The 22,807-nt window shown below is 40.2% G+C and overlaps 1 protein-coding gene across 8 annotated transcripts in view; it reads right to left on the bottom strand.

The window, feature by feature from the left end:
- Nucleotides 1-1,295: 1,295 nt before the first annotated feature.
- Nucleotides 1,296-22,807, bottom strand: part of CLIP1 (CAP-Gly domain containing linker protein 1) — a 131,155-nt gene continuing 109,643 nt past the window's right edge. For 4 of the 8 annotated variants that reach the window (XM_039238020.1, XM_039237810.1, XM_039237959.1 and 1 more), the window contains 7 exons: nucleotides 13,635-13,687; nucleotides 7,616-7,733; nucleotides 7,386-7,536; nucleotides 6,795-6,844; nucleotides 4,446-4,451; nucleotides 3,413-3,537; nucleotides 1,296-3,079 (listed from right to left, as the gene is read on the bottom strand). In XM_039238020.1, coding sequence (XP_039093951.1) covers nucleotides 2,854-3,079; nucleotides 3,413-3,537; nucleotides 4,446-4,451; nucleotides 6,795-6,844; nucleotides 7,386-7,536; nucleotides 7,616-7,733; nucleotides 13,635-13,687 — 729 coding nt within the window. In that variant the 3' untranslated portion in view covers nucleotides 1,296-2,853. The remainder of the gene's footprint in view (nucleotides 3,080-3,412; nucleotides 3,538-4,445; nucleotides 4,452-6,794; nucleotides 6,845-7,385; nucleotides 7,537-7,615; nucleotides 7,734-13,634; nucleotides 13,688-22,807) is intronic. The other 4 variants (XM_039238087.1, XM_039238159.1, XM_039237881.1 and 1 more) reach the window with 1 other exon arrangement.

Below are 22,807 nucleotides of genomic sequence, written 5' to 3'. Positions count from 1 at the left end.
ACAATGAATCATACATATATACACACTGGCACTCTCAATTCCATGATTTCATCAAAACCATTTAGATTTTAAAACGTTTCTCCTCAGTGTAGACTGTTTTATGCCCGAGTTCTCAACCCGGTTTTCACAGTGGTTCTCAATCTAGATCACAAATTCTTGTCACGTGTGCAGGCTTTTAGCCCAACTGAGGTCTATTATTTTAGCACCGTGTAAGAGAATACATGGTCTCAGCAGGTCTTGTCACAAGCTGTTAAATGAGGGCCCAACTTAGGGTGCAGGAGTGAGATGCCCAAGGCTAGTGAAATCCCAAGCTTGCATGCATGTAAATGAGCAAGACCAGATGGTAAACTATTCTTCTCGGACAGGATCACAATGCTAGAAGATGATCAACATGGGTGTTTAACTTGTATAGGGACCCGATGTTGGAAACATTGCTATGCTGCTGTAGTTACCCTATAAATACTGCCCACCTTAATGTTTTCTTCTTTGTAGTTTTTATTGATATCACTGACATGTAACATTGTATTAGCTTCTGGTGTATACAAGAGGATTTAAAAAAAATTTTTTTTTAGTGTTTTATTTCTGAGAGAAAGAGAAAGAGAAGAGAGAGAGAGAGACTGAGACAGCGTGAGCAGGGGAGGGTCAGAGAGGGAGACACAGAATCTGAAACAGGCTCCAGGCTCTGAGCTGGCTGTCAGCACAGAGCCGGACACAGGGCTCGAACCCATGAACCGTGAGATCATGACCTGAGTGGAAGTCAGACACTTAACTGACTGAGCCACCCAGGCGCCCTACAATAGGATTTGACAGTAAGTATATATGGTGAAATTATTATCACAGTTAAGTTTAACAGTTGGAGTCTTTTAATCCCCTATGGGTAGTAGGGAAATCAAGGACTAGTGTCAGAGTATCCTTTAGGTACATAAAAACATTGTTCTTGTTCAACTAACTCTGCCTTGGAAATATTGACCTGTTGGGGAGTCTGTGCTCGTAAAACAAATGTTTGGTTCAGTAATCATTTTGCTAAATATCACAGCAATTTTCAGGGGTTCTTTCCAAAACATCATGGATTAATAGGTAGTTGGTGTTACATGGTGCTCTTTATATTTCTGTGTAATATAGTGTGATATAGCAATGAATAACAACATTTAAGTTTTTTTTATGTTAAGTGGGTCACAGGATGCTTTGAGATGAGGATAAATCAATTTCTTAGAAGGTGTTTATCTGCAGTAGAAATTGCTGTTTGGATCTGTAGTGATTGCTCATTGAAAGAAAAAAAAACCCTGAGAAGAATATCAGTTTACTACCACCAGCAAAAAAAGAATAACCATTTATTAAAGTAGATACAGAACACTCGTTTGCTCAAATTTTAATACTGTTTTACATTTTGTTTGTGAAACACTTCCTATTATAGTATGTTTATAACCAAAGTTTTCAACTCATTACAGATTCTTCACTTGTCAGACACACATTTGATAATCTTGAGGGGAAAAATACATCAAAGGCATATATACAATTATAGAAGTTCTTATTATACATGTAGCATGGAAGATACATTACTTTGTACATATCGAAGACATTCAAATGAAGATAAATAGATTCAAACCGGTTGATAAACTTCTGATGGTTGAGGTCCTTCATTTTTTGTGTGTGATAAGAAAATCCAAATTTATTAATGTTGAATTTCTCATCGTACATTCATCTAAAAACACAGTAAAAAAAGCTTATAATGGTTGCAGATTGGTTAATTTAGGTGTTTTATAGTGGCTTATTATCTAATGAGTTGACTGCTGGGGCTATCTGCTGAAGAAAGAAAAAAAAATTTGGAGGAAATTCTCCTAGTTAGTTATATCTGATAAACAAAATGAAAACAGAAAAAAAAAAAAAAGTTGCAAAGCCACGTGATATTACTTCTGGCCTAGTCCATTATGTCCTGATGTGTGTTCTTTTTCATAAAGGTAAAAATCTGAAAAGAAAGACATTGTATTTTTTCCCAAAATATAGATTTTTAAAAAATATATACATATAATATATAGAAGCTGAAATTATGCAAAACCAATAAACAAAACACCACAGTAGAGTAAGTAGGTGCAGCATATAGATTATAAAATGTCCCCACAGCAGTTTGGGGGCTTCCCCTTCCTGTTACCTGCTTCATGATTTTATAATCACACCTAAGTATTATCAAGCCTGAAATAAAGGCACTACTGACATCAGGTAGTGCAAAGAGCTCAGATACTTCTTTTTAGAATAAAATACTTTAAATGAGTAGATGAAAATGCAAAATGGCACATTTTTCCAACTCATTCCAGTGTCAAAGCTTAACCAAAACATCTAAATATACAAATGCAGCCTGGAAAAGTTTTAGTGCAAATATGAAAAGTAACAGCATAATTTAAAGTTACTTAAATAAGGTATTGTAAGGGTAGGGATCGGTCTATGAGGCTTCCCTAGGGACAGTGAATGTAATGGCATCTGGTGCAATGTCTTGTTAGAACTTTTAAAAAGACGACAAAATTAGAGGTGAAATCTCACCTACTAAGTATTTATTCTTTTAACTTCTCAGGGGAGACTAAAGGGGTGATGTACTGAAGATCAAAATATTCTCTTAGATTTGTTGATGGGGGTCAGAAATAACGTGAGTTCTCTGAAGGCCCGCACGCACACTGCTGGTGTCCAGCCGCCTCCGCGCCGGTGGGAGGCGGGGGGTGGGGTGGGGGGAGCCGGGTGCAGGACCTGGCTTCACCAGAATAAGTCCGCACACACACTGCTGGTGTCCAGCTGCCTCTGCCCGTGCGGGGAGGAGCCCGGGGAGGAGCCTGGGGAGGAGCCGGGCGCCGGGCCGGGGCTTCATCAGAAGGTCTCGTCGTCGTTGCAGTTGGTGGCCCAGTGCCCAAACACCTCGCAGATTTCACAGTACGGGCGCTCCTCGCTCCGACTGCCGTGGTGTGTGGAATGGGGGGGGTCCTCCGACACCTGCGCCTGGGTGGGACAGTCCTCTGTGTCGTGGAGGTCAAAGCAGTCACATATGTCACAGAAGAGGCGAGGTTTCTTCTTGGACTGTTTCTCCTGGTCATCACTACAAATGTTAACGTGCATAATCAGAAACTCCTCTCTACCAGAAGAAACTCAGGAGACAGTATCACAAAGAACACAAAATAAGCAAGAACAATTAATGCCCCCCACCCCCCAGGGAGCCTCGAGGGTTAAGTTCTACAGTCCATATTTTAAATTTTCACATCAAACCATCTCTCTCTCTTGCCACATCACTCTCTTGCCAGATTTATGTAACTCCATTTGTGGACAAGTAGCCACAAGGCCATGGTTTCACCAATCCCCTGCAACTAACTTTTAAAAACCTTTATTTAGATGGAACTAAGGTTCTGATCAGTACCGTTTAATCTAAAAATACCTGTCATAATTGTTTAGGTCGTCGCCATTCCCGTTCAGGGCTGCCTCTGACATCATCTCCACTTTCATCTTGAGGTCCTGATTCTTCCTCTGAAGGTCCACTATCACTGAATTTAGGAAATCAATCTGAGTTGTCCAGAAAGAAAGAAAAAGAGAAACAGATGTGTACAATGTCTCAAGTGCGCATGCTGGAGGACCGAGGCCACGGAAGTGCACTCTCACACCACAGCTATGGGCGTGCTGGACGTCATGGGAGGGGCTAATAGTGGCCATTCCTGAATCCACGTTTAAATGCTTTATATATAGACGGGGACATAAACAGGACTCTACAAAGAGCAGAACCAATTAACTGTCCTATTCAACTGTAAAACAGATCCATAACTTTCATGTTCTGTAGAGTTGGAAAAGTTCATGGAAATTCTCCTCAGACCACCATTTAACATTTCCTGATTGGTCATGATGGAACAGTAAACAAATGTTATCTTTGAGAAAAATGAAGGTGCTTTAAAGAGAAGGCTCCAGCTCCGTCCAGCTCGGGAGACCCCCCAGCACGCAGTGACAGGGCAGCGCCCACATAGGACTCACTGGGCAGCGGGGGACGAGGCGGCCATCAGGAGGAGACGCTCTTGTCCTAACAGCTCCTTTCAAACCAAGGGCACTTTCATTTAAAAACAAAATGTTTTTCCCTCTTTTACTTATAATAAAAAGGTCCGATCTCTCTAAATATCTGAATAAGTCCTACTTTACAATATCAAAAATTATATACTTCATTTTTTAAAGAAAAATATGGCCTTATTCTCCAGCCGTGGCAAGTTACAACACAAAACTAGCAATCACTGGCCTTGTGACTCTCTGCACAACACCCCTTCCAACGTTGGCGGGGGGCTTGCGTTTTAGAAGACTTTATCCTTTAGGAGTTACAATGCAGGAAGAAGAAAAAGCCACAAAACGGATGTAGGTATAGTGGGGAACCACACACACACACACACACACACATACACACGTGCTCAAAAATTAGGAAACATAAAACAAACCATTTGCTGATTGGAAGAAAAGTGTTGGCAGCGGCAGATGAAACAAACGGAAGCAGAAAGGAAACGGGAAAAGAAAACACTGTTAATGGAGTCTGTGCTTCTCAGACACACAGACTAAGCAGACAACACTATCGGGAGGAGTGAGCATCTGCTGAATCCTTTCAGATCTTTCAGAGGAGATGGCAGATGACTAACAAATCACAAACTCATTGAATTATGTTTTTATGTCAAGATGATGGGGGCACCTGGGTGGTTCAGCTTAACACTTCGGTTAAGTGTCCAACTTTGGCTCAGGTCATGATCTCATGGTTCGTGAGTTCGAGCCTGGTGTCAGGCTCTATGCTGACAGCTCAGAGCCTGGAGCCTGCCGGGGGGGGGGGGGGGGGGGGGGGGGGGTGTGTGTGTGTGTGTGTGTGTGTGTGTGTGTGTGTGTGTGTGTGTGTGTGTGTGTGTGTGTGTGTGTGTGTGTCCCCCTCCCCCACCCAATTCTGTCTCAAAAAAAATGAATAAATGTTAAAAAAAAAAAATGTGGTGGCTTTTATACTTTTGAATTTTGAAGAGAATAAATATATCCAAATATACTGCTAAAATTGAAGATGGATATTAGTTGCTATGTGCAGTTACATTTCCAAATACAGAATAGTTTGCCTCCGTATAATCTCATTTTAAAACTAAGGCTGTTTTGATAATTTTGGCTTTAGGGAAACAGTTTTCAAGAATTCTTTTTGGGGTGCCTGGGTGGCTTAGTCAGTTAAGCATCTGACTTTGGCTCAGGTCATGATCTCACAGTTCATGAGCTTGAGCCTCACACAGGGCTCTTGTACTGATAGCTCAGAACTGGAAACTTGCTTCAGATTCTGTTTCTCCCTCTGTCTTTGCTCCTTCCCTGCTCACGCTCTTATGTCTCTCTCTCTCTCTCAAAAATAAACATTAAAAAAATTAAACAAAAATCTCTGTCTTTTTAAGATCAAGAGAAGCAAGGTATATTTTGACTAAGTAATTCTACTTTTAGGAATCTATCATAAAAAAATACTAGTATATCTGCAAAATGATAGATATTCACGATAATTCATTATAGTATTATTCACAATACACCTAAAAGATCAGAAAAAGCCCAAATGTCCTGTCAGCTGACAAGGAACTGATTATAGTCCATCCACACAATGGACTACTATACAGCTATTAAGTGACCAGATTATGTTATATGCCACCATTTGTGTAAGAAAAAGAATAAGAAAAGATGACTAGTTTTTGTTTATATATACAGGTTCTTAAATCTCTGAAAGGATTTTAAAAATGATACTAATAAGAGTGATTACCTGCTTGGAGGTTTGGGAACTGAGCAGAAGAGAGATGGTGTTTGGAGTGTACATCGTATATACTTTTAATATTATTCACTGTTTATACCATATGAATGTATCATGTATTCAAAAGGTTAAATTTTTAATGTTTTATTTATTTCTGAGACAGAGAGAGAGAGACAGTGTGAGCAGGGAAGGGTCAGAGAGAGAGAGAGACAGAATCTGAAGTGGCTCCAGGCTCTGAGTTAGCTGCCAGCACAGAGCCTGATGTGGGGCTTGAACCCATGAACCGCAAGATTATGACCTGAGCCAAAGTTGAACGCTTAACTGACTGAGCCACCCAAGTGCCCCTAAAAGGTTAAATTTAAAAAAAAATTTTTTTTAACATTTATTCATTTTTGATAGATACAGGCCATGAGTGGGGAAGGGACAGAAAGAGAGAGGGAGACACAGACTCTGAAGCAGGCTCCAGGCTCTGAGCTGTTAGCACAGAGCCCAGTGTGGGAGTCGAACCCATGAACTGTGAGATCACAACCTGAGCCAAAGTCAGATGCTTAACCGACTGAGTCATCCAGGTGCTCCTAAATGACTTTTAGAAACAGTGCGTAGGGAACCCTGGGTGGCTCAGCCAATTAAGCATTTGACTTTGGCTCAGGTTATGATCTCACGGTTTCATAAGTTTGAGCCCCACATCAGGATCCATGCTGACAGTGTGGAGCCTGCTTCGGATCCTCTGTCTCCCTTTCTCTCTGTCCTTCTATCACTTGTGCTCTTTCTCAAAAATAAACAAACATAAAATTTTTTTTAAAAAGCGAGTAAGGGACACTCAAATGGCTCAGTAGGTTGAGCGTCTGATTTTGGCTCAGGTCATGATCTCACAGTTCATGGGCTCTCGAAAGACAGTGCGAAGCCTTCTTGGGATTCTCTCTCCCTCTCCCTCCCTCCCTCTCTCTCTCCTCCCTAACTTGTGCTTTCTCTCGCAAAATAAATAAACTTAACGAAAAAGGAAAAAGCCGTGAGTAAGCCAAGCAAAGGAAGGCAGTGTTACCTGACTTTCCTGGGCTCTTTCGTCCTCTTCCGCCTGAGTATCAGTATTACCTGACATCAAAAAAAGAGGGGATTTTACAAAAATTGCAATTTTTTCCCTGAGTTACTATAACAAACAAGCCACTGTTAGATGCGTATTTTCGTGTGAAATTCCCAAGCGTGCCTCTCTGAGAACAGTCCCCGGGCTCCTGTCCCACATCCGGAGCCCTAAGGCATCTACCCAGACACGGCCCATCACAGCCACGTGGAAGTTAAAGCAGCCAGCAAGCTGGCATCTGCTCACAAAGGGACCACCGCCGTTCCCCTTCAACGCAGTGCATTTCAGGGCCCATGGCTGCTACCAGGAGGGCAGCCGTCACAGGGTCTTCTATCGTTGCCACCATTTCAGAGGTGGGGACAGCGGGCACGTCCCTGCGCAGAGGACCTGTGTGATGACTCATCCTTATCTGAGTCAACGGGGGCAGAGCCAAAGGCAGATGGGCCACGTCAGGAGGGGGCGGCGCAACAGCTGCCTTCCAAGGACATGTCACCAGGAACGGCTCCGGCGCGGGAAGCGGTGGCGGGAAGCAACGCCCCACGGCCATCACCTTACCTGAGGAGCTGCCCAGCTGCCTCCTGTTTTCTTTGAGTTGAAGCTCCAGGTTCTTTACCTGGAGTTCAAGCTTCGCTTTGTCAGACTCCAGAGACTGAACGACTGAATGCAAGGACTTGGCGGAGGCGCTCTCTCCCCTGAGCACCGTGACCTGAAACACAGCAGGTGAGCTTAGGCTCGGGCGGGAACAGAGAGAGGCGACGGGAACACAGCCACAGACGGTACTTTACCTCATTTCTCAGTTTTTCTAGCTCTGCGTCCTTTTCGGTGAGTAAGGCACTAGTAATGCTGATGGATTTCTGCAAGGAAGCTTTTTCTTCATCGGTTTCTTTTATTAACTTGGATTCTCTAAAAGACCAAAGAGTTAAAAATTCCAGAAATCAACCGAGTGAGTGGTCAGTGTCCAACTGCCCTATGACCAACACGCAATTAACTTGAGTTAATGTAAAGAAAAAAGTATCACGGGGAAGTTTGAAGGGGGATTAAGGCTATTATGCTTGCAAAATTTTACTTGAAATTTTACTCACTGTGAGGGAGAACAAGTTTACTTATGCATAGACATGCCAGAATCTGCACATCATTGTATCCATTTGAATTTAAAAAAACACGTTAATAGCTTTGGAAGAGGTAGAATTAAAAAAAAAAAACCAAACAAAAAACAGAACAAGACTGTTGCACCCCCCAAAGAATTCTTTTAAAAGCTAACCCCCACCCCAGTTGAATTCCGTTACTTTTTGAATAAATTATTACCAAGCATATAACAACAATTAAAATACACACATGCAAAGCAGTTATACACGGATGTCATGCAGAGCAGTTTTATGCTGGAGGTATCGATTGGTTCTCACTAATTTGTTACTTTTAGCAACTTCCAAGAATGTATTTTTGAGATCTCATGGGCCAAAACAGTAGCAAAGATTATTACTGATATTCATACTGAAGGGTTATTACTTTTCATCCATAGAATCTGAAAAGGACATTAAGTTGCTCATAGAGATTACAGATAATTTCATAAAGGCTGGAACAGAAATGTTAAAATGGATTTCCTGGTGTAGAATGAAAGCACGGGGGGCGGGGGGAGGAATCTGGAGGGAGACCAGCAGAGCCCTTGGTTCAAGTTCTCAGCCTGACTCCGCATTTGGTTGTCAGCAGAGGGAGGGGGACCATATCTTAAAGAGAGGGAACATTTATCCTGGAGTCAAGGGTTGGGAAAAAGAAGGGGAAGATGAAGGGAAGACGGGGGTGGGGGGGGAGTGCAAGACACAATAGATAAACCTAGAAGGGCAAGCTACTCTGTGTTTACGTGTGTGTGTGTGTATTTAAATATTTGTTGTAAAAATTAAATGCATTCAGAAAGTGCCAAGGTCACAAAAGACAAGCAAAGACTGAGGAACTGTCACAGACGCCAGGAAGCTGAGGAGGCAGGACCACTGAATGCAGTGTGGTTCCTAGATGGAATCCCAGAAGAGGAAAAAGACATTCATGGAAAAGCTGGGGAAATCTGAATAGAGTAGTCTAGAGTCTAGCTAAGCATACTGAACCAACATTACTCAGTTTTTTTTTTTTTATTTTTTACTTTCTCAGTTTTGACCAATGTACCAGGGTGTGTGTGTGTCAGGGGATGCGGGGTGAGGATATGTGGGAACTCTTCTGTAAATCTAAAATTTATAAATAAAAGAGGTTTTAAAAATTACATGCAGTGTGAAACAAGAGGGAAGAAAAGTCCTTGTTTCACAAAAATATCTTAGGAAAAACATGACTGGAAAAATATCCTAGCTAGCCCTCAGGCCCTCCAACCTACAACATTGCATTAACGTAGATGATCACCTGTGAGAGTTCAAAACTTCAACAAGAAGCCAAATCCCTCCCGGTTCTAGAAGGAGGGACTGGGTGAACACGGAGCATGTCACATGGTTCAGTCTGTTTGAGAACTGACTGGAAGGGTTGGAAACTGAGGCCCAGGTTAGAAATGGCAGAATGTATGTCTGGTTAGTGAGACCCAAGATATCCGGCACACGAATTACAGAATTCTCATGATTTATGGTAAATTGAGATTCTACACAAAGATGAAAATATAAGTGTTGTATTTATCTCATTGCGTGGCTTACACTTATAGTCCAGAATGATAAGTAGTAAGAAAAGAATCTGAGACTTACAGAAATTTCTTGAATTCAACACCCAAGCATGATATGAACACTGGAGAGGGGGTGGGTATTGGTGCTGTTAAATTACTAAGTGAATAACACCTTGCTAGGAAAAGGATCCTGCTTAGGCTAAAACAAAGCAAAGATTTCGATGGAAGGAACATATGGGCACCTCTTGCACCTGGAAAGTAAATATCTGATGTTATCCACAATTATCCACAAAATCCTGGGCTCCTTAAGTTTTGGTTAAACTTATTTGGTAGTTTCCTCTAATGTGAAAACTATTTCAAGAGCTTCACTTAATCCAACTCAAATTTGAAAACCGCAGTTTTAGTGTTTTTACCGAAAAAACACCAGGATATAAGGTTAGTGAACAGATTTAAGTTCTTCTATAATCAGATCTCCAGGTAGCCAAAATCTCATAGCGTCTTCGTGTTAGGGAGGGATGAAGACACCACCATATGGCAGAAGATAAAAGGTACCGGAACCTTTGTCTGCTTCTCACTTACACACGACCCCTAAGCGAGGCTGCTTTTGAAGAAGATGGGCAAGCAGAACATGTCTTGAACAAGTTAAGAGACACATGGTTAGGAGAGGGATCTGCCTCGTGATTTATATATCAAATGACAAGACAAATAGCCTTCGGCAGCTCGTCTTTATGGATGGGCTTCACTGCTGGCTTCTTGGGCTATTTCTAAACCCTAATCCCACTGCGCAAACCAAGAGGGACTAAATTAAACCATTTATGCCAATGTTACTGACATGTGAATCACAAATCACACTGACAGGAGTGAGTGTACTATGCTCTGAAGCCATGCTGGCTAGAAGGACTTGGTGTTGCTCAGACTATCAAGAAGGGAAGATAAACATGGTACGAAAGAACGGCTATATGGGCCAGCTACCTTTCCCCTCCGGGGAACAAATTACCCAGATTCTTTCCTTACTACTTACTTAAGAAATAAATTCTAGTAATGAAGCAAATACCTTAAAGTGTTACTGGGCAAGCTTTAAAAATGCAAGATAACAAGAACCAAACATTAGAAACATGAAAAGAAATGCAGGTATAGTAAGGAGAACTAAATTTGCACTGAAGTTCTTTGCTGTATATAGATCTAAAACCGGTGTGTGTGTGTGTGTGTGTGTGTGTGTGTGTGTGTGTGTGTGTTGCTGCTGAGAAAATTTTACAAAACAAAAGCAAGACACAGAGGGACAAAGGCAGCCAAAAAATATATACAACAAGTTGTTTTACTAAAAATATATGAAATTTATTTATTATAACGTGGATAGACTTTCTTTAGTCTTACCATTAAAGACACACAGATAGAGCAAAGGAAGCAGGAGTAGGGAAGGGAAAAGAGAGGGTGAAATGAGCATTGATAAGTAGCGCAAGCTCGAGACAGTCAGACAGTCAGCAACCCACAGTGAGCTTAGTGAGCTGGAGTAGCACGGAGCTCAGACCCAGTGTCTTAGACGGGGTCGCCAACCAGTTTCCGTTCCTGACATTTATCCTGCATTTACACTAACAGAATTGATTCCACATCTAAGATTTTGGCTCTGGAGTCCCTGCTTTGACATCAAAAAGCCTAGAGAAGGGAGGGAGGCCAAACACGTTCCCAAATCTGCTGTAGGCTTTTGTGGACAGGGGAGCACACTTCTCCACTTCGGTCAATCAGAGCAATTCGAGGTTGGCTCTGCTCTGTCTGATATCTTGGAGCCTGTTTTGAAAGTGGTCCGCCTGACTTGGAAACCAGCTTCCAAAATAAGGACTGAATTTTTAAGTTAAGAGAAAAATCTTAACTACAGATTGTTTGCAATTCAATGTTTAGGTACCAAAAAAGCAGAGCAAATACAGGAAGATCCTACTACTTAATGAGAAGTAGTTTGTGCCTGCCAGTCAGGAGTAAATTCTGCACTTCAATACGATGACCATTTGAATGACACACTTATTACTATCTTGACTATGTATGTTTAGTTATCACTTCTGAAACTCTTAAGATCTCAGTTCTTGCATGAACAACTACACTGCAAATATCATTATGATGTAAGTACTTTGCAGACTTTTAAATTAAGAATGTATCAAATTCTTTTCAGTACGCCATCTAAATTTACTTAACTGTTACACATAGACCTACATATGAATCCATCATCACACTGGCTTTTAGAGGACACTTTAAGGGCCCAAATTATTAGCTAAAATATATTTGCATTCAGATTTCAGAAATAGACACAACTTCCCATGAGGATTAATTTGGCAAAAAACCAGTGCTAAATAGGATAAGTCAGGTTCTCAAAATTTTCACTTTCAGAAAAAATTACCATGTTTATGTGCGTTTACTGATATATAAAGAGTAATTTTCAGGAGACATTCCTGAAATGACTTATCCAGGACTTAACATGGGAACAAAGATGGTGAAGTAAAGTGGCCTTAACAAGCACCCAAACTTGTTCTACCTTTTTAAGCCATGAAAAAAGTCACATGCCTGCTCATATTTTGAAAGGCATGTAATTTAAAGTGACATGATAAGATTAACGAAGCATAGCAGCTTTATTCTTTATGAAGATTTAAAATTAACAACCAATAAATAAACGTACAGTGAGAAAAGAGCCAGCATAAACATCTGAAGCCCTCTGTCTTATGCTTGCATCTGGGTTCTTGGCCAAGTTGCCTAACATTTTGGGCTCTAGTTTCTTCGTTTGTAAATCTAGGCCCCACCATATATTTCACTGCTTGTCCTGAGATTAAGTTTGTGAATCATGAACACAGGGGATAATGTCAGTACTTATACCAGCCCATTTTCCCATGTTCTCCTGCCAGAATGTCACAGGAATAGGCCCTATCAATTTTTTTTTTTTACACATCCTTGATAACTGCATAAGAAGGTTCTCTTTAAGGAAATGGAGTCTTATTTATGTAAAAAGGAAACATCCTGAGCCCGCACACCCCACCCCACCCCCCCCCCCCGCCGCAGAGCTGCCCTGGCTGCGTACACAGGGGCACAGGGATGGGGGGTGGGGGCAGTGATGAAACATGTGCATTCTGGTGTGAAACATCAATAACAATGAATCTAAGTATTTCTTAATTTAAAAAAAGAAAGGAGGAAAGGCACTCCTGGACTGAGTCCTAATGTCCTTTAGAAAGTTTCTTGTGGATCCCAATATTTCTGAGGGATCCCAATATCTCTGAAGGCTAAGTAAAGCCCTCAATTCCTAAGCCCCAACCATGCTGGCGGGAGCAAACGCTGCCAGAGTAAAATACGTGTGCCAGTGGTCTGGGAGGGAAACTTCCTCTTTCCAGACAAGAAAGAATGAAATGCTTTGCAAGAGCGTGGATGAATTCTTGATTAAGCTATTCTTAAACAGTTATCTTTAGTTTTGTTTTCAATAAGAAGAAAAAAGTATGTCATGGTCGTGATGTACATCTACTCAGCAAACCAGCGTCAGGGCTGTGGCTCTTGGCAACAGCACACACCCCTCTGCCTGGCATGCAGCGTAAAGCACAGAATTTCTCAAGACACAAACCGCACATTTTACAAGAGCAGACAGAGACTGTCAAGATATATGAGCATCAGCCTTCTCAACGGTTATTTCTGCAGTCCCGTTTATCCTTACTCCAAAGTGCTGGAAGGTTTCCATTTAAGTATCATTTGATTACTGATTTGATTACCGTCAAAGAGTAACAGGTAAGAAAGCTCTTTCTTAAAAAACAAACATTCAAATTGATGCTAACAATTATTACTGAAAAGTTAAAATCTTTATATAGTATAATCAGTATTTATATGCTGATCAATTACTCTATGCAAAATTACAGCATTTTCAGTTACTGAAGAGGTAACAGCAGTATAATGAGACAACCTGATTTTAGAACACTTCTGAATAAATTCAACTGACCATAGCTTAAAAATTTATCTTTTTGTTGGTAATTAATACTGTAACTTTTGCAAATAAATTTCATCATTTATCAGTTATGAGCACCAAACTACCACAATCCAATCTTCTGAACAATTAGGAGCTGGCATGTTTTCTACAAGTCACCATATACATCATATTCTGACAGTTTCCTCATTGAACACACACATACAATAATAAACACAAAAAGCAAGCCTACCTCTTTTTCATTTCTAACAACTGATTATTGAGCACAGATCTCTCTTCTTCTAGCTGGAAAAAAAAAAACACACAAAAAAGTTCAGGTTGTTACAAAAGTCCACAGAGAGGCCTACTTCTCATTCCACATGTCACATTCCCAGGCTCCAGGACAGCTAAGGCAACTGGCCTTCCTCTCTGGCAATGAGAAAAGAGCAAGTGGTTACTACATCATGTACAGTTATTAATTTACAAGTCATTTAGGACCTGAATGACTCCCTTTCCTTGGTCATGCCCTATCTTCAACATTCAATAAATGTTTCATTCATTTGTTAAATGAATAAGTGAAGCTTCAATGTTACCATTCTGGCTCCTTCACTGAAATCACACAGATCAAGTGTCACTAACTCCTGGGGGGCCAGGAATAGGCTGTTTACTCCGTATGAGCCTCATTTCATGTCTACCACATTCCAAGCATTGGTTTTTCACCCATAAAATAAAAGTTAGAAGAGATGTTCCAGGGTCGCCTGGGTGGCTCAGTCAGTTAAGTGACCGACTTCAGCTCAGGTCATGATCTCACGTGTGGGTTTGAGCCCCGCATCGGGCTCTGTGCTGACAGCTAGCTCAGAGCCTGGAGCCTGTTTCACATTCTGTGTCTCCCTCTTTCTCTCTGACCCTCCCCTGTTCACGCTCGCTCACACACTCTCTCTCTCAGAAATAAATAAATCATTAATTAAAAAAAAAAAGAAGAAGAGATGTTCTAAGGGACCTTTAGTTCTAAAATTCTATTATCCTATGAAGGGTAAAAAAAAAAAAAAAAAAAAAAAAGGTTCAGTTAGTTAATCCTGTGAGAGACGACTCGCCCCTACCCCCCAATCTGTACCATGCAGAGTTTATTATGTGAAGTATCAATTTCAGCTCACACTTGTTAATAAAACTAAGGGGCGAAAACACTCCTGTGTGGGTTTTTCCCCCCAAATCAAAGGATAACACCAAAGACTATGGAACAGTTTCCAACAGCCCAGCCCAGAATTTAAGCTATTAGCTTGCTACGTGTTATGGTCTTATTTCTGATTATGTATCAGTTGTATCTATGCTTTGCTATTAAGGTCTTCAGACTTTTAAAGTTCTTAGACATAAAAGTGTTTTGAATAGGGGCGCCTGGGTGGCTTAGTCGGTTAAGCGTCCGACTTTCGCTTAGGTCATGATCTCGCGGTTCGTGGGTTCGAGCCCCGCGTCGGGCTCTGTGCTGACTGCCAGCTCAGAGCCTGGAGCCCATTTCAGTCTGTGACTCCCTCTCTCTCTGACCCTCCCCTGCTCACGCTGTCTCTCTCTCTCTCCTAGAAATAAATAAAACATTAAAAAAAAAAAGTGTTTTGAATATAAAATCACAAAATCTACTGAGGTTAACATACAGTTTTTTCACTGCAAACTCTGCTTTCCTAGTCCATTAAAGATGTATGCTTTTGCTCCATGAGTAATTCACAAAAAATACTTAGAAATTTTTAAAGAGTGCAAGGAAGAAAAAAGGGTGGGAGACAAGCTTTAAAAAACTAAAATAAGAGGGAGAACATCTGGAGAGTGGGAAGTGGAGCTGAGAGGGGCTTTTTTTTTTTCCTTTACGCCCATTTATACAGTTTATTTTTTAAACAAGGAAGCTGTTTTATAATTTACAAATTAAAACAAAAGAAAAAAATCAGTAAGACTTCAGAATGAGAAATACCTACAGTGAAGATAAATGCATAAAGGCAGATAATTCACAACAGAGAAAATACAAATGATTAATAAATATCTGAAAAATCATTGAACACTTTCCAGAACAAGTACGTAGAGATTCCTCCTCTTTCTTGGAGTAATTGTGCCTGAATTTCCAGAGAACGTGAGTTTAAATACTCACAGTACTGATTTCGTTAAAGGAAATGATGTTTTTTTTTTTTCTTCCTCTGGTCCAGGATCCAATCCAGGATAGTAAGTTCATTTAGTAGGTCAGATTTAACCTAACTTGTTCCTCGTGCTTCCCTTGTCTTTTGTGGCCTTGACATTTTTGAATTTTTAAAAAATTTTTAAATGTTTATTTTTGAGAGAGACAGAGTGCGAGGAGGGGAGGGGCAGAGAGAGAAAGAGACACAGAATCCAAAGCAGGCTCCAAGCTCTGAGCTGTCAGCACAGAGCCCGACATGGGGCTTGAACCCAAGGACCATGAGATCATGACCTGAGATGAAGTTGAACGCTTAACTATGCCACCGAGGGGCCCGTTTTGAATCTTTTCTTTTTTTTAACGTTTATTTGTTTTTGAGAGAGATAGAGACAAAATGTGAGCTGGAGAGGGGCAGAGAGACAGGGAGACACAGAATCTGAAGCAGGCTCCAGTTTCCACAGAGCCTGATGTGGGGCCTAAACTCACCAACTGTGAGATCATAACTTGAGCCAAAGTTGGACACTTAACTGGCTGAGCCAACCAGGGGCCCCGGCCTTGACGTTTTTGAATCATACAAGCCAAAACTTATTTCACATGATTTTAATCCTTTTAAATTCACGGAGATTCATTTTACAGTCTATCCTGGAGAATGTTCCATGTGGGCCTGAGAAGAATGTGTATTCTGCTCCTCTTGGGTGGAGTACTCTACAGATGACTGTTAGGTCTAGCTGATTAACAGTGTTCAAGGTTTTATTTCCTTGTTGATCTTCAACCAACAAGTTGTTGTTGTTCCATCTATTACTGAAATAAGGTACTGAAGTCTCCAACTTTTATTGCTGAATTGTCTTTCTTCTTTTAATTCTATCAAGTTTGGCCTTGCACATTTTGGGGCTTCTATTATGAAGTGCATATATAATTGTTATATTTTCTTTATTTTTTAGTTTTAAAATGTCTTTCTGTCTTTAGTAAAAGGTTTTGTCTTAAAATTCTATTTTGTCTGCTATTAGTAGAGCCACTCCAACTTGCTTTTGGTTACTGTTGGCATGGAATATCTTGTTTCCTCCTTTGAACTCATTTCTGTCTTTGAATCTAAGCTGTGTCTCTTATAAACAGCATATAGTTAGATCATGTTTTTAAAAAATTCATTCTGCCAATCTCTGCCAACCTTCTTTAACCCATTTACATTTAATGTTATTATGGGTAAATTACATATTTTTTTCAACTAATAAATTTTACATTTTAGAGTTTTAGGTTCACAGCAAAACTGAACAGAAGGTATCAACAGCTCCCATACATTCCCTGCCCCCTGCCCCCCGCCCCCACGCACAATCTCCCACAGTATCAACATCCCACACCACTGTGGTACATTTGTTACAAGCACTGAAGACACAATGACACATCATTAATACCCAGAGTTCATTGTTTTCACTAGGTTCACTCTTGGTGCTGAACATTCTCTGAGCTCTGATGAATGTATGAAGACATGTATCCACCATTGTAGTATGACCAAAGTAGTGCCTCTGCCCTAACAATCCTTAGTACTCTCCCTATTCATAACTCCTTCCACCGCCTTATTCTCTAACAAAAACTACTTTTTTAATGTCTCCATAGTTTTGTTCTTGCCAGAATGTCATAGCTTTGGAACCATACAATAGATAGCCTTTTCAAATTGGCTTTCAAATTGGTAATATGCATTTAACATTCCTCTATGTGGTTTCATGGCTCGATAGGCCATTTCTTTTGGGTGCTGAGTAATATTCCATCATCTGGATGACCATAGTTTATTTATCCACTCACCTACTGGAGGGACATCTTGGTTGCTTCCAAGTTTTGATAACTGCAAATAAATCTGTTATAAGCACTTATGCACAAGATTTTGTGTGGATTATATTTTTGGTTCATTTGGGTAAATACCAAGGAGCACAGTTGCTGGATCTTATGGTAACAGTATGTCTAGTTTTATAAGAAACTGCTGTATTCCCAAAGCAGCTGTACCATTTTACACTGCCACCAGCAACAAATGAGAGTTCCTATTCCTCCACAATTTCACCAGCATTTGGTGTTGCCAAGTGTTTTCAATTTTGGCCATCCTGATAGTTGAATCATATTATCTCATTGTTAATTCACAATTCCTTAATGGCATACGATGTTGAGCAACTTTTCATATGTTACTTGCCATCAACGTATCTTCTTCGGTGAGGCGTCTATTCAGGAATTTTGTCCATTTTGTAATTGGGTTATTAATTTTCCTATTGTTGAGTTTTAGGAGTTCTTTGCATATTTTGAGTAACAGTCTTTCATCAGATGTGTCATTTGTAAATATTTTTTCCAAGTCTGTGGCTTATCTTCTCATTCTCTTTTCACATTGTCTTTAACAGAGCAAAAGTTTTTAATTTCATTAAAGTTCAGCTCATCAATTCTTTTTTATGGATCATACCTTTGGTGGTTTTGTACCTAAAAAGTCACCATTGTACCCAAGGTCATTTAGGTTTTCCCTGATTTTATTTCCCAGAAGTTTTATACTTGTGCATTTTACGGTTAGGTCTATGATCCACTTCAACTTAATTTTCACAAAAGATGTCGTATTTATGTCTAGATTCACCTTTTTGCATGTGGACATCTATTTGTTCCAGTACTATCTGTTGAAAAAATAATCTTTGCTCCACTGTATTGCCTTTCCTCCTTTGTCAAAGATCAGTTGCCTGTATTTATGTGAGTCTATTTCTGAGTTCTGTATTCCACTGATCTGACTATTATTTTCTCAATCCCACACTGTATTGACTATCATAGATTTTTATACTAAGTCTTGAAGTCAGGTAGTGTCAATCCTTCAACTTTGTTGTTCTTCAATATTGAATTAGTTATTTGGGGTCTTTCACCTCTTCATATAAACTACAGAATCAGTTTGTCAATATATACAAAAGAACTTGCTGGGATTTTGACTGGGATTGCATTAAATCATGTTGGGAAGAGTTAACATCTTGACAATACTGAGCTTCTATCCATGAACACAAGATATCTCCATTTATTTCATTCTTCTTTGATTTTGTTCATCACAGTTTTCTAGTCTATCCTCAGATGCTGTCCATATTTTATTAAACTTACCTAAGTATTTCATTTTGAGGAGGGCTTATGTAAATGGTATTATGTTTTCAATTTCAAATTCCACTTGTTCACTGCTGATATATAAGATAATGATATATAAGATAATAATTTGTCTATTAAACCTTGTATCCTGAAAACCTGCTATAACCACAAATATATATGCATGTGAATATATTTGTATCCTGCATACAAATATATAATATCCACACACACACATATACACATAATACATACATACTACTACACACACACACACACACGCACACAATATCCACACACACACGGACATTATGGTTCTTTGTCAAGAATGCTGTTGATTGTGTGGCCACAGGGCAGGGGACTAGGACTGAGTGAGGCCAATGCATATCAAGTAATTCTTTTACACAGTGCATAATACATGTCAACTTAGTCTCTAATTTTTATTCTTGGTTGCTTTCTTCCACTTTCCCTCCACTCTATCACCTCATGTTAGTCGTAGTCGCTCTATTTGTCTATTTTTTTGTCTATTTTTTCTTCCCTTTTCTTTTTATCTTGCAAATGTTTTAAAACTTTCATTCACTTAATGATCAAAATTAACACCACCTACAAATGGCATAAAGCAACATCACATGCTTCTTGGAAGGATACAACATCAATTATCTTCCTGCTAAGAATGTATAACCATCATGATGAAACATCACAAACCCCAAATGAAGGATTTTATACAGCATCACTGGCCTCTTCTTTAAAAGAAAAGAAAAAAAAAAAAGGTCAAGCCATAAAAGACTTAAAAAAGGCAGAAGCAGCATCCCAGGTAAAGAAAATGAAAGAGACTGAAGTCAGTAAATGAAATACATAATCCTGGGGGGCGCCTGGGAGGCTCAGTCAATTAACTGTCTTGACTCCTGATTTCAGCTCAGGTCATGACCTCACAGTTCGGTTCATGAGTTCAAGACCCATGTTGGGCTCCACGCTGGGTGTGGAGCCTGCTTGGGATTCTTTCTCTCTCCTGTTCTCTGCCCCTCCCCTGCTTGTGTTCTTTCTTGCTCTAAAAATAAATAAATGTAACTTTAAGAAAGAAGGGAAGGGAGAGGGAAGGGAAGAAAGAAAGAAATGCATGATCCTAGATTAGATACTGAACCAGAGACAGGGAAAAATTATAAAGGACATTTACTGAGACAACTGCCTAAACAGGAATATGGCCTGTATATTAGATACTAGTGTTAAAACTTGCTGCATTTGGTAACTGCACTTTGGTTAGGTAAAAACGAGTCCTTAAACTATTTGAGCATTCTGTGTTCTATTTTTATAATTTTTTGCAAAGTCTGAAATAATTTCCAAATAAAGTTAAAACACAGTTCTATTCTAGATCTCTAGCTCCCCGAGTTGTTAGCTTAGTTGTGTATTTACTTGCATTTAGTGCTCACACCAGTATCAGTCCTTTTGCCACAATTTCTCTTTAGGTAAGTCCTGTATTTTGATTCATGGACAGATTTTATCAGCAAGCAGCTACTTTCCACAAGGATTCACAGATGCTACAACTTCTAAGTTCTTTTATGATGGCTTTTTAGATGTTTTTTAAAAACATCTACCCGTCTTTTGATCTGTGAACACTTGCCAGGACACAACATCCTGATCCTATTTTCTGTCCGTCAGAACTTTGGGAACGTGCGGCACAGTTTTCTGGCATTGAATGTGGCTGCAGTGGGTTCTGCGGGTTTTGTTGTTGTTTTTTTACCTTTTAATTTTATGATTAGTATTTTTTTTTAAAAATACCTCCTTTTTTCAGAGAAAGGAGAAGATATCATTTTTTAAACGTTTATTTTTAGAGACAAAGAGCACAAGCAGGGGAGGGACAAAGACACGCAGAACTCGAAGCAGGTTCCAGGCTCTGAGCTGTCAGCCCCGAGCCTGATGCACGGCTCGAATGCACAAACTGTGAAATCATGACCTAAGCTGAAGTCCGACGCTTAAGTAACTGAGCCACCCAGGCGATAACCCCCCCCACTTTTTTTTTTTTTTTTTTAACTTTTTATAAGGAATATGCCTTTTCTGCCTGGGCATCTTAAAAACTATCTCTATAATCCCAAATTTAATAACCAGTGTTATTTTTTGATGTCAATTGCTTTGGACCAATATCCTTCTCCACTGCCCCCCCACCCCCAAGCTTCTCTAATTGAGTTTCCCTACATCCTATTATGTCCTTTTTTTTTTTTTTTTTTTTTTAAGGTTTATAGAGGGGAAGACAGAATTCCAAGAAGGCTACGTGCTGTCAGCACAGAGCCCAACATAGGCCCAAACCTACACAGTGTGAGATCATGACCTGAGTTGAAACCAAGAGTCAGTCACTTAACCAAGTGAGCCACCCAGGGGCCCCCCTACTGCCCTTCCTATATGTAGACTCAGTTCTCCACTTGGGGGAATTTCCCTATTTTATCTCCTAACACCTTTGTTGTTGCATGTGTTGAATTCCCTCTTTCAGAGCTGTTAATTATACTCATTCAGATGATCTCTGTCCTCCATAGCTATCACCTTTCATCTAATTCTTTAATATTGTTGTTTCTCCCTTTACTATGACCAGCTGAAGCCTTTCCTCCAGATACTTAGAAATGTCCATAACGCTCTTCTCTGTTTCGGACTTACTGAGCAGTCCTGACACGGTGCTGTTTTGGTCCTCATTTGCTTCCTTAACTCTTTGGGCTCCCTGTTCCACTTGTGTCATCTCCTCTTTGAACACCTGCTTTATTTAAGTCACTGACATTTTTATAGAACACCAAGCAATATTCCACTTTGGGTAATGCTTTCCTGCGACCTGAATTCCTCATCTCTTTGGATTCTTGTGTTCCTTTCTTTTCTTTTTTCTTCTTTTGGTACAATAGGCATTCAAGTATTCATCTAACTGTGGGCAGCTCTACTGAGACGGTCTGTTTGCTCATATGTGATGTAAATTAATTTTCCCTGACACCTTTCTTATCTGAGACGTTTAATCTTCACCTCCAAGCTACAAAGGAAAAATTGGACACTGCAATCTATACACATCTATAGCTGGAGGTCAAGGATGGAGGGAGCACGGTGAAGGGGCTGTACAGCACGTGGGCCTCAGGCTGGGAGGGAGCACAGTGAAGGGGCTGTACCTGTGGGCTGGAGGGCAAAGAAGGGGGGAGCACAGTGACGGGGATCTATAGCATATGGACTGGAGGTCTCTTTCATGGATTTTTCTTTTAGTGCCACCTCTGAACAAAGGTAATCCTATTCCCACAGGAGCATGTCCTCAGGCTTCAATCTCAGGAAGATACAAGATTGTCTTTCCAACATTGAGTCTCACCTCTGTTGCCTTCCCTTCCCAAAGACAGGAATGCAGCCCCATTTATGGGTTCCCTGAGGACATTCCTGAGTAGAGGACTCACCCTGACTCCCCACCTGTGGACTTATTATCATTTGAGAGGAAAGCCCTACTCCATATCCTTTTACTTAAGCCACTCTTTGTTGATTAGACTAACTATGGAAAATGACCACCAGTAATTCTTCCTGCCTCTGGTAAAATCCTGAGATGGTCAAAGGGACTTCTGGCCTCAAAGATTGTTCTGTGCCTGTTCTGACTATTCACTTCTTCCATCTAATTTTCCCTAAACTGGATTGGACACAAGGATGGAGAGAAGCAGAAAAATTCTCAGGATTTTGCTACACGTTTTCTTTTCTCTTACCACTGAGAACAGCGTCAACAGAATCAAACCACCACCTTGTTTCTTTTCTTGACTGCCAAATTTAAATGTTTACTTAAACCATGAAGTTAACTGGCTTTGCTGGAGATATTTTTTTTGCTGGAGAGATTTTCCTGGAAACATTTTTTAATAGTCAGAAGACTGTGTTGATTTCATTAGGTATCTAGGGAGAAAGAGTCTGTGATCAGCTTCACTCAGCCCTACTTGCCCAGAAGTACCCCGAGCCCAGATTAAAATTATGATGGTTAATGACCACGGTTTTCCAAAATTAAACATGACAAGCTAAAAACAGTGTTGCCTTGGGGCATCTGGCTGGCTCAGTTGGTAGAACATGTGACTCTTGGTCTTAGGTTCTTGAGTTAGAGCCCCACAAAGTAAAGGAGAGCTTACTTTAACAACAAAAAAAGTGTTCCCTCTGTATACATTCATGTCTGCAAATTCAGGCTTATTTAACATTTGCAGACTATTATT

Source organism: Hyaena hyaena, unplaced genomic scaffold, assembly GCF_003009895.1.
Source record: "Hyaena hyaena isolate Hyena2069 unplaced genomic scaffold, ASM300989v1 scaffold_0, whole genome shotgun sequence".
NCBI lineage: Eukaryota > Metazoa > Chordata > Mammalia > Carnivora > Hyaenidae > Hyaena > Hyaena hyaena.
Note: the sequence above shows the minus strand (reverse complement) of the source record. Positions and strands in the feature narration are given on the sequence as shown.